The sequence below is a fragment of the Mobula birostris genome, chromosome 7 (assembly GCF_030028105.1).
Source record: "Mobula birostris isolate sMobBir1 chromosome 7, sMobBir1.hap1, whole genome shotgun sequence".
Classification (NCBI taxonomy): Eukaryota; Metazoa; Chordata; class Chondrichthyes; order Myliobatiformes; family Myliobatidae; genus Mobula; species Mobula birostris.
Genome location: NC_092376.1, coordinates 164,016,990 through 164,033,502, shown reverse-complemented (window position 1 = coordinate 164,033,502; position 16,513 = coordinate 164,016,990). Strand labels below are relative to the sequence as shown.

At 42.9% G+C, this 16,513-nt stretch overlaps 1 protein-coding gene across 1 annotated transcript in view; it reads right to left on the bottom strand.

Moving 5' to 3' along the window:
* The window catches only part of LOC140200542 (vascular endothelial growth factor C-like), an 81,794-nt gene that overhangs the window by 11,975 nt on the left and 53,306 nt on the right, over positions 1–16,513 (bottom strand). The window contains exons 2-4 of the mRNA XM_072264026.1: positions 9,863–10,073; positions 7,718–7,908; positions 7,059–7,210 (exon numbers count right to left, since the gene is read on the bottom strand). Of these exons, the coding sequence (XP_072120127.1) occupies positions 7,059–7,210; positions 7,718–7,908; positions 9,863–10,073 (554 nt within the window). The remainder of the gene's footprint in view (positions 1–7,058; positions 7,211–7,717; positions 7,909–9,862; positions 10,074–16,513) is intronic.

Genomic DNA, 16,513 nt, shown 5'->3' with positions numbered 1-16,513 from the left:
CTTACCCCCTTTGGTTCTGGAGCCTGATGGTTGAGGGGTAAAACCTGTTCCTGAACCTGGTGATGTGAGTCCTGAGGCTCCTGTACCTTCCTCTTGGTGGCAGAAGCGAAAAGAGAGCGTAACCTGAGTGGTGGGGGTCCGTGATGATGAACGCTGCTTTCCTGCAACAGCACTCCATGTAGACATGCTCATTTAAGGGAACCTGCTCTAACCATGATTGACTGGGATGTATCCAATACTTTTTATAGGATTTTCCATTCAAGGGCATTGGTATTTCCATGCCAGGCTGTGATGCAACCAGTCAATATGCTCGCCACCAAACAGCGATAGAAGTTTGTCAAGGTTTTAGATGTCATGCTGAATCTTCATAAACTCTTGAGGAAAAGGAGGTGCTGCTGTATATTTTTTTATAATTGCACGTATGTACTGGGCCCAGCACATGTCCTCTGAAATTATAACACTGATGAATTTAAAGATGCTGACCCTCTACACCTCTGATCCCTGATATGAACTAGGTTTCCTTGTCCTGAGGTCAATAATCTGCTCTTTTGTCACACTGACATTGAGTTGTTGTAGTACCTCTCAGCCAAAATTTTCAATCTCCTTCCTACATGCTGATTATGGAAAAACTGGAGCATGCTTTGTTAAATTAAATGACTGAAACTCTGAAAATCTGTTCAGAATATTGGACCTACAGAAAAGAATGTCACTGTTTTCTCAGGTTTTGTTTCACTTCATTGCCATTTCCTTTCAGGGATGTTGTCCAATTCAAATAACTGGGAGAATCTGTTAATTGAGCAAGGAGACCTTTCACAGCAGAACCCATTTGTAAGAGGTTGGCTCTCAGCTGGTTCCTAACCATTCCAAGCTACTTACAGCTGAATATTATTGTTAGAGGAAGAGAGCTGCAGGTCTCCTTCTATCTGTAAAGAATATCAAGCTGTGCAATTAGTAAGACAGTACAACTTCTCAAGACTGTGCAAGTACAGACATTAGTGATTTACTGTTGCTACTACTGAGACTAAGCTTGCATTGAGGATTGGAATTTAACAGAAAAGGGCTGTTCTCTCAAATTTAATGCCCAGCAGCAATCAGGCACATCCATATAGCATGTGCACACATTAACCATTGAGATCCCACTTTAATTTTGCAGCTTCTGATTTTGACACACTTGTTCACAATGATGAATAAGGTCCTTGAAGTAGTTAAGACTATTTTCTCAAAGATGCAAAGCATCTGGGCAGTTTTTAACAATGAAAATACCCTAACTCTGACACATTCCTAAACAAGTATTTGTGGTTGTTCTTTCATCCAATGCTGGAAGAGGGAACAGTCTAGGAGAGGCCAAACATGGAAAGCTGTCTTCCTCACTCTGATTTTAAGGGCTGGCCTCATCAGTCCTGGGATGTCCTCCCCAACGATCCCCTTCATCCTCACAAAAATACTCCTCCACGAGGCCAATGTGAATCTCCCGTGAGCAACCTTTCTCTTTCTTCAGGAAGGAGACTGACAGGTCCCACCCCGATGAGGCTGAGTTAAACTCGCCTGGGCCGCAGAATGCAAAAGTTGAGTCTCATCATCCCCTGCAGAGACGCGAAATGCAAAAGGAACCCTCCAACTTGAAGTGCATTGGATTTAATGACAATCCTCTAGCCTTGTAGTCAACTTTCATTGCAGGTTTACTTAATTAGCAGACTAGTTTCCCAGTTGCCTGGAATAACATTCTAGAGACGCTAGTTCAAATGCCTCCATGGCAACAGCACAATTTAAATTCAGTTAGTTATAACAACAGGACCTATTAATGATGATGATAAAACTATCGGTTGTCCTAAAATGCCATCTGTTTCAGGAGTGCCCTTGAAGGGTGAGAAATCCATTGTCCTCAGTGTATGTGACTCTACATGCAGTGGTCACTTTGTTATGTACCTCCTGTACCTAATAAAGTGGCCACTGAGTGTATGTTCATGGTCTTCTGCTGCTGCATCCCATCCACTTCAAAGTTCAGCGTGTTATGTGTTCAGAGATGGTCCTCTGTACACTATTGTTGTAACATGTGGTTACTTGAATTACTGTCATGTTCATGTCAACTTGAACCAGTCTGGCCATTCTCCTCGGACCTCTCTCACAGCTCTCCCACACAATTGCTGCTTGCTTGATGTTTTTCCTTGGTGTTTTTCTTTCCCCACCATTCTCTGTAAACTCCAGAGACTGTTGTGCATGGAAATCCCAGGAGATCAAGAATTTCTGAGGTACTCAAATCACCCCGTCTGGCACCAGCAATCATTCAACGGTCAAAGTCACTTACATCACATTTCTCCTCCATTCTGATGTTTGATCTGAACAACTGAACCTCTTGACTACATCTGCGTGCTTTCATGCATTGAGTTGCTGCCACATGACTGGCTGATTAGATATTTATATTAGCAAGCAGGTGTACAGCTGTACCTAATAAAGTGGCCACAGAGTGTACATCTGCTGTAATGTGGTTCCCTCTTAAATGCCCTCTGTTATGGTCCAAAACATCATCCAACCCTTCTGGAGATGCTACATTAAAGCAAAAAAAAAATCACATGACATTAACTGAAGTCACATAATCAGATCTGACATAGATGCTCATGGCTCTGTTAAGTTTGCAGTGTGCACATCACAAGTACCTGGGGACTGCCCCCCACCCCAACAAGCAGCAGCTTGCTGTAAACATGATTTATTGAATCGTACCTTCCATTTTCCTCCTAGGCAAACCGTGGGTACCTTCTGCCACGACAAGAAGACAAAACATCCAGGGAGGCAGCAGTGTGATATACAGTTGGGAAACACCAAAACAGGGAACCCACAATATTAACACTAAAACTCATGAGCTCTCATCATACCAGGTGCAGTTTACTACCTACTGTCCTCCCACAATTGAAGGAAGAAACCCTGAAAGCAGCAAGGGTTTTCTGAATGTCCTTTACTGACAGACCCATTGAATGAACTGCCCTATTCATGAAGGAGCTAATTACCAGATCAGTGATGGTACTACTATAAAGAATAAATTCTTTTTGAACTTGTTTTCACTAATCAACTGTGACAGATGCATGTATCGATTATACACTGGTAGAAGTGACCACCATCTTGTCCCTGTGGAAAGAAGCCTTGTCCTCACATTGAGAGGCATTCCACAGCACTGTAACAGTCCAAAATAGGATGATCAGGACTAGGCAGTCCTGGGATTCTGTGGACTATTGGAAAGAATGGAGGAGGTGTACACCACTAGAATCAACGGCCAGCACATCCCTTGCTCCATTCTCACACTGAAACCTGGAGATCAGCCATGGATCAATGAGCAGTGAAGGGAGACTTGGTGCGGCAGTACCAGGCACACTAGCAATTGGTAACACCTACCTGGTGAAGCTGGAACACAGGACTATGTGCCAAGTAAAAGCAGCATGCCTGAGCTAAGCTTCCCAGAATTTGCAGATCAGATCAAGATTCTACAGGCTTACACACACCCTGTCATGAAAATGATGGACACATGACCTTCTATGACTATTACATGAAGGCTTTTTCTCCTGAGGTTGGGCGAGACGAGAACAAAAGGTCATGGAGGGTTAGGGTGAAAGGGAGGGCCTGATGGGAAACTTCTTCACTCAGATCATGGTGCAAGTGTGGTATGATCTGCCGGTGGAAGTAGTAGATATGGGTTCAACTGCCAATTTTAAGAGATGTATAGATAGATAAATGGATGAGAGAGGTATGGAAGGCAATGATCCAAGTCTAGGTAGATGGAACTAAGCAGAGAAGCAAGTCAGCACAGACTAGACAGGCAAAAGGGTCTGATTCTGTGTTGCAGTGTTCTATGCCTCTTTGACAATTAGTTGTTTAATGGTAGGAGGAGGCTCCATGAACACACCATTCCCAATAGTGTGGGATATAACACCCAAGTGCAAAAGGCAAGGCTGAAGCATTCAACCATGTTCACCTTGAGGTTCCAAACTGATGATCTATCTCACTCCCTTCCAAGAGCCCTGAAATCACAGAAGCCAGTCTTCAGACAATTGGATTTGTTTCATATGATTTCAAAAAAATAGTTGAGAGCATTGAATACAGTGAAGGTCATGAGACCAATCCAGATCCTGGATGAGGTACTGAAGGCACGTACTCCTCAATCAGCTGTACCTCAGGCTAAGCTATCCCTGTCAAGGTCCAACTGTAGCACCCAATCAGCAGTATGGAAAATTGCCCAGGTCTGTCCCGTTATCAAGATGCAGACAAACCCGCTCAGGCTGATTATGGTCCAAGAACCTACAATCATTAGCAAAGAGATGGAGGGTGTCGTTGATAGCACCATCAAGAGGTATTTATTCACCGATAACTGGGTCTTTATTTAGCAAGCTGGGTTTTGACAAGTCAATGCAAATCCAGACCTCTTGACAGTCATTGTCCAAACAATGGTCAAAGAGCCAAATTCCAATTGCAAGGTGAGAGTTAATGTCCTTACCATCAAGGCATCATTTACCTGAGGGTAGCATCAAGGCATTCTGGTAAAATCCAAGTTAATAGGCGTCAGAAGTGAAGAGCTCCAATAGTTGGAGCAGTACTTTGCACAAATGAAGATGGTTGTTGTTACATATGCAAGGAGCAAGAATGACATTGGGGCAATAGGATTAAACTTTTTTACTGAGTCATGTTAGCTATTGTACACACTGGGAAACTTGGTGTGGAAGCTATGAACTGAATTTATGCATATTCCACAGTTTCCATTATGGAATAGTAGTTACCATTCTGGGTCATTAGATCACTGGATAGGTAACATTACCTGGCTCTTCTGTGGAGGTGATAGAGCTCTAGAATTGGCGGTATTTTACAAGCAGAAAGTGCTGTCAGTTCTGGGCAGAGGCCTATCCTTCCTGAGGCCTGTCCTGGAGTTGGATGTTTGTCCGTGTGTGAGGGAGGGAGGGTGGGAGAGGGGAAAGGGCTTATTTTGTTGTTGTGCTTTGTTGCTTGAGTGTTTCATTCTGTTGTGTTCGGTGTTGCTCTGCCAAACATTCTGTGTCAGCACGGGGATATTGTGGAGATGCTTGCAGGCTGCCCCCAGCACATCCCCAGTAAGTTGGTTGTTAACACAAACTGACACATTTCACTGTATGCTGTGATGTACATAGAGTGACACGGTAGCGTAGTGGTTAGCACAACACTTTACAGTGCTGGTGACCTGGATTCAATTCCCGCCACTGTCTGTAAGGAGTTTGCACATTCTCCCCGTGACCATAAGGGTTTCCTTTGGGTGCTCCAGTTTCAAAGACACACAGTGAAACCCCGATTTTACGTGCTCCGATTTAACGCTAATTTGGATGTAACTAGATGAGTCATTGGACTTCATGTCCATCCGTGTTCATGTCAATCCATACTTTCCCTTCTCCAGCCTTGTATCTCTTTTGTCAATCATTTCCCAGCTCTTGGCTTCATCCCTCCCCCTCCTATCATTTCGGGTCTCCCCTCCCCCTCTCACTTTCAAAACTCTTACTATCTCTTTTTTCCATTATTCCTGACGAGGGGTCTTGACCAGATGCTGCCTGGCCTGCTGTGTTCCACCAGCATTTTGTGTGAGTCACTGGACCTTTTTTTTGGCTCAAAATAGAACAAACTGCTAGAAAAAGAAAATCTTTTTCTGTGAAAGATAAGCTTCACGCACTTGACGCCATCAAGGCTAAAAGTCAAACTCAAGTTGCACGAGACCTTGGGATACTGGAATCAACACTTCATGGCATTCTAGATTTCCCTCGCAGCCAGCGACATACTACGTTCAAGCAAGGAACACTCAATCACTTTTTTAAGAAATAAACTATAAATGATGATTGCTAATATTCTTGAATGTTTTTATTTGTTGTTTTGTATATTAAAAAGCTTTACTAAAATTAATTTGTGTATAAATTTCTACAGTAACAACAACCCTGATTTAGCGCGACCCCGGTTTTATCGCGATGACATTTTATGGACGTTATTTTGCGTTATAATGAGGTTTCACTGTACCAGTTTGTAGGTTAATTGGTCCTTGTATATTGTCCCATGATCAGGCTAGGATAAAATCAGGGACGGGCAGTGCAGCTCAAAGGGATGGAAAGGCCGATTCCGCACTGTCTCAATAAATGGAAAAAAATTCTGAATCGGAATTAATGAGCATTGGGGACCCCTCCTATTTCTCTTAATAAATTACTTTTAATTCAGGCCAATGTTAAAATAGTTGATGGGTATCCAAAGATGTCATTTGTATTTTGGAAGACGAACCCCAGTGACTCCAGGAGGGTGTTTAAATTTGCCATTGATAGGGTCAGGACTAAGTCTGTGGGTTGTCTTTGATCTGCTCCTTCTCCTGAGGCTCCATCACGTACCATCAGTACCGGAGCCTGCTGTTAGCTGCGGTGTCCAGTGTCACAGGGCAGCTGAAACAAATGGCTGGGGAGAGACTTAAAGCTTCCTCTTTCTATGTATCCATCCTCTATCCCCCATCCACTCAGTTCATTCACAATCAGAAGATGACGCCCATTAAGAGCGTGACCTGAAATGTGGTACATTCTTCCTACGTGTGTTGCCATTATGGCTGCTGGCATTGTTACAATCTGTAGGATACTCCAAGCCAAGAGTAACCCTGTTAGAACAGGGCAGAAATTGCTAATAAAACTTAGAAATGTACATGTTCAGGAACAGGCTCTTCAGTCAATATCTGTGCTGAAGACAATGCCAAATTAAACTACATCGCATCTGCATCCCTCCATTCTTTACATATTCATGTGCCTATTTAAAAACCTCTTGAACACTATCTCCACTAATACCCCGGAGAGACCGTCCCAGACACCTACCACTCTCAGTGTAAAATAAACTTGCCCATTATCCCCTGAATGCTTGCTAGATAGGACTACATGAATCTTGATGTCCTGATGAAGGGTTTAGATCCAAATTACTAACTGCTTATTCCCCTCTATAGATGCTGCCTGACCTGCTGAGTTCCTCCAGCATTTTAAGTGTGTTGCTCTGGGTTTCCAGCATCTGCAGTCTCTTGTGTCCACATGAATTCTTACCTGTTTGGAAAAACTTGAAAAGAACGTCTGATAATGGAGTGGGAATGTCCAAAGATGTCTCGCTTGGGCTGGCAGTTACAGGCAGTGTGATTGATGAAGCTGATTACCACTGGCTTGGAAAGTCCCACTTGTGGTATTGTTATCTCCATCAACTACAATGGATAAAAAAAAAAATCTATTAGCTTTTTTTTATGGTCTTAAACATAATTTTTAGTTTGAGCTTCAGCGAGAAATTAATAGCAGGAGCCTGAAGATGCACACACACATTTAGGAACAGCTTCTTCCCTTCTGTCAGCAGATTTCTGAATGGACAATGAACCAATATATGAACAATACCTCACTACTTAATTACTTCTTATTTAATTTTTTTATATATATTTATCATAATTTATAGTTCATTTTCATGTATTGAACTGTATTGCTACCACAAAATTCATTGTATATATATCAGTGATATTAAACCTGATTCTGCTCTCTAGCACACTGAACTTAAATTAAAATTGCCCAACACTCTTAAATTTGCCATTTTTTTTCCCACATGTGCTTGTTTTTGGATGAAAGCTCCCTACTTCTTTATTGCTGTTAAAGAACATGAATAAATCTTTCCAACAGGCAGGTTGAACTACGAAAGTCTTCAAAACCAGATAAAAGTTACTTACTGTCTTACTGACGAAGGATGTGCTGACGTTTACGCACTCTAGTCCTTCGCTGTTGCAGCAGCCTCCACATCTGTGGACAGACACACAGGGAGGTTTGTAGAACTTGTTTGTTGCAGTCCCAAGCTCTTTCCCCAAATCCAAGCACACTTCTCTAGGCTTACACTGAGTCTTTTCCCATTCAAGTTCAATATCTGTCAAATGATTTGGTTGAGTTATTAGTTGGTTTTGAAACATGCATTTAAATAAAGGATACTTACAACAGCAGAAAGCTTGCACGGAGTAAGAGCTATTGCACGGTTGGGAATTAGTAGGGAAATTGACTACAGTTGAAACAAACACCCTGTTTGTTCTATGTTTGTTGGGTTTTCAAGTATTTTCACAGAATTCCCAGTTTTGTAAGCTAGTCTAGCAGTACTTTTGTTCTGCTTTACCAGGATATTTTGTATTGTAATAGTAATGACATTTCAGGCATACTCATTAGCTATAAAGAAGTTTGATTCTCTTTTTCATATTGCAATTTTGCTCCAGCTTCAAACACTTCCAGTGCATAATTATCTGCTCTATAATTTAACACATTCATCCTGTTTTACAGAATGTCAGATTTACAGGTTTCATTTCAAATGGCATTTACTCTAAATTTTGCCATCATGCAATTTAAATTTATTTCTAATTTTATGTCATATTTCATACCATCTCCAAACTCCAAGAATGCTGAGGTATTCTAAATGCAGCTGTTAGCCGGCCCTCATTTTCATTCATAGAACAGTACAGCACAGGAACAGTCCATTTGGCCTACAATGTCAGTGCCAAGCACGAAGCCAAATCTGCTGCCCGCATACGATCTATATCCTGCTATTCCCTGCATATTCACATGTCTATCTTAGAGCCTCTTAAACACCGTTGTATCTGCCTCATCTGTTGGTTTACAGGATACCTCAGCGTGTTTCATCCAGTAACTGTAGAGAAATGTAGCCTGTGTTTGTGCACCCTTTATTGGGATAGCCTGCTGAATGGGGATCTGAGGAAGATGGAAGAACATCAATCTGGTAATATCTTTCAATTCCACAATGTGGACGATCACCAGAGATGATGCTGCATGACTTGTCTTTTCTGCTTCTGCACTATTATCAGTTCCAGCTTTCAGATGGCTTATTAAATGAAGGGCCCCTGTCCTCTCAAGTGAGATTTAAAAGTTCCACAGCGCCATTTTTAAAAATTGAGATTCAGTGCAGAATAGGCCCTTTGGGCTGCACTGCCCAGCAACCCCCAATCTAATCCTAGCCAATCACAGGACCAGTTACAACGCCCAATTTACCTACCAACTGGTACGTCTTTGGACTGTGGGAGGAAACCCACACGGTCACAGGGAGAACCTGCAAGCTCCTTACAGGCAGTGGCAGGAATTGAACCCAGGTTACTGGTACCGTAAAGCGTTGTGCTAACCACTCTGCTACCACTTAAAGAAGAGCAAGGATTTCTCCTGGAATTTTGGCAGGCATTTATTCTTGGGCCAGTTTCAAACATTCAGTCTCACATTGCTGTTGTGGGATTATGCTGTGAGTCCAAAGTTGGGGATCTGATGCCTGCGTACCTGAGAATTCGGGGGCAAGGACTGAAGGCCCAGAGATGGCCTGTCCTGGGATTGGAGGCCTGTGTGTATGCGTGAATGGGTCTTGTTTTGCCGTGTGCTGCTGTCATTGATGCTGCTGGTGTTGTTCTGTGGAACACTGTGGGCATGCTGTCTAGGTGCCGGAATGTGTAGCCACACTCGCAGGCTGCCCCCAGCACATCCTTCGGTGTGCTGGATGTTAACACAAGTGACACATTTCACTCTACGTTTCAAAGTACATGTGATAACTAATCTGAATCTGAATCTAAAATTAGCTGTTTCATTCCCCTACATCATGACTTTGCTGCAAAAAAAAACTGGGACATCCTGAGTACTTTGTAGATCAAAAGAAAAATAGGGAGGAGACACAGGATCTGAAATAAAATCAGAAAATGCTTAAAGGTCTTTAATTAGAAATGTTGACTTTGTTTCTCTCTCCAGATTCTGCCTGACCTGATAAGTTTTTCCAGCATTTTCTGCTCTTATTTCCTAAACTTACTGGACCTCATAGTAAACAAAGCCTCATTGTTCCTCACTTTTTAAATCTTCTTCTTTCCACAACACTGTAAACGCCGCTGCCTCCTTCCATTCCACTTCTTCAATCCCTCTCCGTGCATGCTTCATCATGGAGGATTTCCTCTGCAGGCACTCGTGGATCTTCCTGTACTCCGGGTAGAAGATGTCCATTAACTCCGTGACGCTAGATGCAGACCTCAGCTGGTCCTCCAGTTCGCTGGTGGCCTGGCTCTGGAACAAAGAGAACACAATGAATTTACCACTGATAGAGGGGAGGAGGCAGCTTCCTCTTGCAATCAAAGGGCAGTATATAACCCTGGGAGCAAACTGGAGATGTTATCTCACGCATTCCTATTTAAAACTCCTGTCGTCGAGCAAATTCATAGCCCAGGTACCTGGAAGCAGTTTAATTCTAGATAACGGCCCTTAGTCCGAATCATGGCCGCAGAGCCCTGTGGGGCAGGGTATGTGGGCATATTTCAAGCTGAGATAGATGGATTTCCAATTAGTAAGTAAACCAAGTTGTCGTGGGAAAGGTCAAGAAAGTGGAGGAGGGATGCTGGATTAGGCAGGTCTAGTCCTTTTTATAAGCACAAGAGATTCTGCAGACGCTGGAAATCCAGAGGAACAAACACAAAATGCTGGAGGAACTCAGCAGGTCGGGCAGCATCTTTGGAGAACGTACTGTAGATACTGCGTAATCTGTGTAAGCGGTTGTTTCTCTACTTTTTATGGTCTCCTGAAGGGGTTAAGCTTGCAGTGGCAGCACAGAGCAGTTGAGTTAAAATATCACAGATGTTTAAAAGCCAGGACAAACACTAAACAAGTAGGTAAGACATATTCATTGTATCATTTAGGGAGGTGGGGTGGAGCTATGACTCTACCAAAGGAGGTGTAAGGAGCTCCTTCCCTCTCCCCGAGAGACACCCCCCCACCCCGTCCAGGGTCACATGAAGCCATGAGAACAGGTGCTGGATGGTCATATGAGCAGGTGGCACATATCACAACTCCTGGCTACGCGACCACTGACACCAGGCAAAAAACCTCTGAAGAGTATTGATAATGGCTGGGGTCACCCATCTTGTAAAGGCACTGCCCACTTCTGTCAAAAAATTTGGGACGAACAATCATGGTCATGAAAAGACCATGATCGCCCACATCATCATTCAAGGTTTATATAGCCACTGGGGGATGAGGATGTTGACGGCAGGCACCCAGGCACCACATCTGGAGGAAAGTGATTTAAGTGAACACTGCTCCTCATGTTAGTGAGGAGCAATATTTAAAAAGGGAAATGAAAGAGAGGAGGAAAGGTAAAAACAGCAAAGTGGGGAGCACAAGCTGGTTAAATAATAGGTGATTATTAGTATGAGACGACAAGAGATATAACCAGATAACTAAAATCATAACCTGCATAACTTTAACGAAAGGGTGCGGAGGGTTGGGGGAGATAGAAACATAGAAACATAGAAAATAGGTGCAGGAGTAGGCCATTCAGCCCTTCGAGCCTGCACCGCCATTTATTATGATCATGGCTGATCATCCAACTCAGAACACTGCACAACCTTCCCTCCATACCCCCTGACCCCCGTAGCCACAAGGGCCATATCTAACTCCCTCTTAAATATAGCCAATGAACTGGCCTCAACTGTTTCCTGTGGCAGAGAATTCCACAGATTCACCACTCTCTGTGTGAAGAAGTTTTTCCTAATCTCAGTCCTAAAAGGCTTCCCCTCTATCCTCAAACTGTGACCCCTCGTTCTGGACTTCCCCAACATCGGGAACAATCTTCCTGCATCTAGCCTGTCCAATCCCTTTAGGATCTTATATGTTTCAATCAGATCCCCCCTCAATCTTCTAAATTCCAACGAGTACAAGCCCAGTTCATCCAGTCTTTCTTCATATGAAAGTCCTGCCATCCCAGGAATCAATCTGGTGAACCTTCTCTGTACTCCCTCTATGGCAAGGATGTCTTTCCTCAGATTAGGGGACCAAAACTGCACACAATACCAAAACTGCACACAATGTTGCAATTAAGTGAGAGGTGGAGAAGTAGGAAAGGAAGCCAAAAATGAACATGTTCCAGAAGACTGTGAAGAATTAAAGCAGGTCAGCCAATGTGCAATCTCTATTGGCAGCACAAAGATTGAAAGATGATTTCCACACAAACTAATCTTTTTCCTTCCCCTCACTCTTGGAACTTCCATCGAACATTGACAGGACTTCCAGCCGATAAGAAAAGATCAGCTGTGGTTCATTCCTTAGGTTAGGGTAAAACCATAGGGTTGCGATGTGACTTTATTTAGAGATACAAGTGTGGAACAACAAACCACACTGCCTAGCAACCCACCTATCTAACACCAGCCTAATCACAGGATACCTTACAATGGCTATCACAGGGTAAACTACTAACTGGTAGGTCTTTTGGACTGTGTGAGGAAATTGAAACACCTGGAGGAAATGCACGCGGTTCACGGGGAGAATGTACAAGCTCCTTACAGATGGCGCCAGGATTGAACTCCAAACTCGAGCTGTGATAACACTGCGCTAACTGCTATGCGACCTGTGGCAGCCACCTTAATGGGACTATGTACAGCTATAGGTATGTAAGCATCAATGAAGATTTTGGACACTGGCATTTTATAATATTTCCCCAATTAAAATAGATTAGGAATCAACTTTATTTGTTACATGAACATCGAAACATACAGTGAAATGTTTCGTTTGCGCCAGTGACCAGGCATGCAATGCTAGTCGGAGCACACCCGGCACACCTTTAAGGAAAAAGACGAAATAAACAAGCTAATTAATTAGGTGCCACCCGGCACGTAAATGTCGGTCCAGATCAGAGGCGATTGCCGATTTCAATTGCTCTACGCGATGTTCACTCCTCTTTCCAGGGTGCTGGAGCCTTTAGCTTTTCCATTGTTTGGTCAATTTAAACGCCAGCCCAGACAGGCTGAAAAGACAGAGCTGTCAGGATCGAGGTGACATGTTGAATCTACACAAACTTCTAATAAAGTCTAGGCACTGCCGTGCTTTCTTTGTAATGGCAGTTACGTGCTGGTCCCAGGACAGATCCTCTGACACTTTTCAGAGAGAGAAATGTCGATCCTTAATGCCGAAGAATTTAAAGTTATTGACCCTCTCCACCTCAGTTCCTCTAATGAAGACTGGCTTTTGGGCGGCACCTAATTAATTAGCTTGTTTATTTCGGCTTTTTTCTTAAAGATGTGCTGGGTGCGCTCCGGCTACCGCTGCACCCCTACCAGTGACCAACACAGACCGAGGATATGATGAGGGCAGCCTGCAATTGTTGCTATTCTTCCAGCACCACATAGCATTCCCACATCTCACTGCTGCTCACCTGTACAGCTTTGGAACGTGGGAGGAAACCAGAGCACCAGGAGGAAACCCATGCACCCATGGTTAAGTTTCTGCAGTAGCCTTTTAAATAATATCCTGGCAAAATACACAATAAATGACCTCTTTTACCCTCTCCACAAGGCTGCAAAAAGAGCAGTATTAGTTCTCTATCCAGAGATGGAAACATATGGTAACAGACCTCGGAATAGCTCTGGATTTTGGTCCAATAACCTTACGACACCACTGGATATTTATTAATTGCATATGTTCACATAAAATTTTAATCTGCAAACTTAAAAGTGTACACAGTAGTTTGAGCGGCAGATATCATTCAAATTCAGAATCCATTAAAAACCAGTCAGTTGACATTAAAGAAACACTCCTGACAGCACTGACTGACATCATTTTGATGGTCAGTATTCTGTAATGAACGGGGCCAAGAGCCAACAGAGACTGGAATGAAGAGTAAAGAATTTGCCAAAAACATTTTCACTAATAATGCTGCTTTTTAATGGGTTCTCTAGTCACAGAGTCCAAGTAACTACAGTCATAAAAAAAGGGAAATGGGAAAAAAGATGGGGGATGGAATAAGTTGGATGATAGAAATATAGAACACTTATGCTTAAAAGTGGCCATTCAGCCCATTGAATCTATGTTGGCTCCCAGTCAAACAAACCAGTCAACCCCATTCCTTTTGCCTTTATCAGGACTGCTGCAAGTTAACTTCCATTAGGCAGCTAAAGAAATTGTGTTTTGAAAGCCCTGACTGACCTTTGCAAAGAGAGAGGTCTGGATTTTAGTCTCTGAAATAAAACCCATCATGCTCTATATTTTACCCATCATATTAAGCACCTTCCACTGTTCAGTACAAACTCTCCTTATCCAATCAGAACACTTCTTGATCTTGTTCACCTCCATCTAGTCCAGAGGTTCCCAACTACTTTTATGCCATGGAGCCTTACTATTAACCAAGGAGTCCGTGGACCCCAGATTGGGAACGCCTGATCTAGTCTCTTCTCAACCTACTTTGCTTTAAGGGCTTGCTTCAAAGAAGTCGACACAGTCTTTCTCTGTGCTGTAAGTTTATAAGCATGATCATCATTTTTGGGAGTAATTTACTTTCTTGTTTCCAGAGCATAATAGTTCCCTTCTGATTTTTACACTCTATGACAATGTGGATAGTGTAATTATCCACGGAGAGAACCATCATTTCAACTTGGCGAAACAACCCTGGAAAACATGGACCACTTTCCGTATCTTGGAAGTCACCTCTCCTCCAATGTTGACCTTAATGACGGGATCCAACATCATCTTAAATGCGCTGGAACAGCTTTTGGACGTCTCCGAACAAGAGTCTTTCATGATCGTGACATCCGAACAGACACCAAAATGTTAGTGTACAAAGCAGTGGTGATCCCAACGCTCCTGTATGCATCAGAAATCTGGACAACATACCGACGACATCTGAAGGCACTTGAAAAGTTCCATCAACACTGTCTTCGAAACACCTTAAATATCAGCTGGGAAGATAGAAGAACCAACATCAGTGTGCTAAATGAAGCAAAAACAACAAGCATTGAAGCCTACATCATCAAGAACCAACAACTAAGATGGAGCCGTCATGTTGTTCAGATAAAAGACGAACGTCTGCCGAAACAAATCTTCTACTCCCAGCTGAAAGAAGGCAAATGTAAAAGAGGCGGACAACAGAAGAGATGCAAAGGCATCTTAAAAGCCAACATGAAGAAATGTAACATTGACATCAACATCTGGGAAACCAATGCCAAGGACAGGAAACTCTGGCAAGCCATCATCCAAAAGGAACAGCAACTTTCAAAGCCAACAGATGTGCAGAATTAGAAGAAAAGAGAAGAAAATGGAAAGAGAGGCAACAACAACCAAAGCCCGATCTGCCATCTGGAACTACCTGTCCTGAATGCGGAAGAACTTTCAAAGCCAAGATTGGACTCATAAGCCACTTGAGAGCCCATAAATAGATGAACAGAATGAAGACCATCATCCTCGACCTCGAGGGATAGCCACGACGACTTAATTATACTATTTGTATAACTATCCCCTTATCAGAGCAGGCCTTTGACTGTGAGAGTGTCAGACCCCTCAGATGTCCTACTAAGGTTAAAACTAAGATCAGCTTAATTTGTCATACACACATCGAAACATCAAAAGAGGAATTTTAAGAGGAACGTCAAATGCGTTGTTTGCGTCAAAAACTAACACAATCTGAGATGTGCTGGGGGCAGCCCGCACCTGTCACCACACTTCCGGTGCTAACATAGCATGCCCAGAACTCACTAACCCTAACCCGTACACCTCTGGAATGTGCAAGAAGAGAGGAGCACCCATGGAAAACACACCAGGTCACAGAGAGAATACTCAAACTTCTTATAGCAGTGGGAATTGAACTTTGATCTTTTGATCTTTGGCAGTGTAAAGTCTTACACTAACTGCCATGCTACTGGACCACCCTATGTAAATATAAGTACTACTATATAAATGATTATCCTATGAAAACACAGTCCTGTTATGAAGTTCTCACAAAGTGTCTTAGGTGGATCTTAAACTCACTAATTTGACTTAGATGCTGGAATGTTATAGCATGTGACTAACTCATCCCAGACTATAGCTTTTTTAACGTTAAGCTGACAAACTCTGTGGCAGTTTTAGAACTGAGATGAGGAACAATTTTTTTTTTAGCCGGGGAGGGGGGAGGGGAGGTAAATCTGTGGAATTCATTGCCACAGATGGCTGTGAAGTCCAAATCATTGGGTATTTTTAAAGCAAAGGTTGGTAGATTGTTGATTAATAAGGACATCCAAGGTTATGGGGAGAAGGCAGAAAATGGGGTTGAGAGGGAGAGTAATTCAGCCATGATTGAATGGTGGAACAGACTCGATGTTTCAAATGGTCTAATTCTGCTCTTACATCTTATGGTCCCCCTTTTATAATTTGTCACTGAAAACCATCACTGATGAAGTGTTTCAAGAAGGTTGTTCACTGCCTGCTGCTCATGGGCAATTAAACACCATCCTTCTCACCAACACCAGCTTCTCAGCTCATTAAATAAAAGAAAGGCTCGCACGGTGACAGATGTTGGTAGCATTATCTCTTCTGAAAGAGAAGACTGCACTTAAAATACCCACTTCATTCTCTCCAGAGAGAATGCTGGACTCACAGAGATGCTGTTTTATGCATAAACTGACCTCAGTCTTCAGCTAGTGTTAGGAAAATCCCCCAGGTGATCTAGTGATTTACTGCCCTGCAGCTGCTTGAAGCTCACTTCCTTG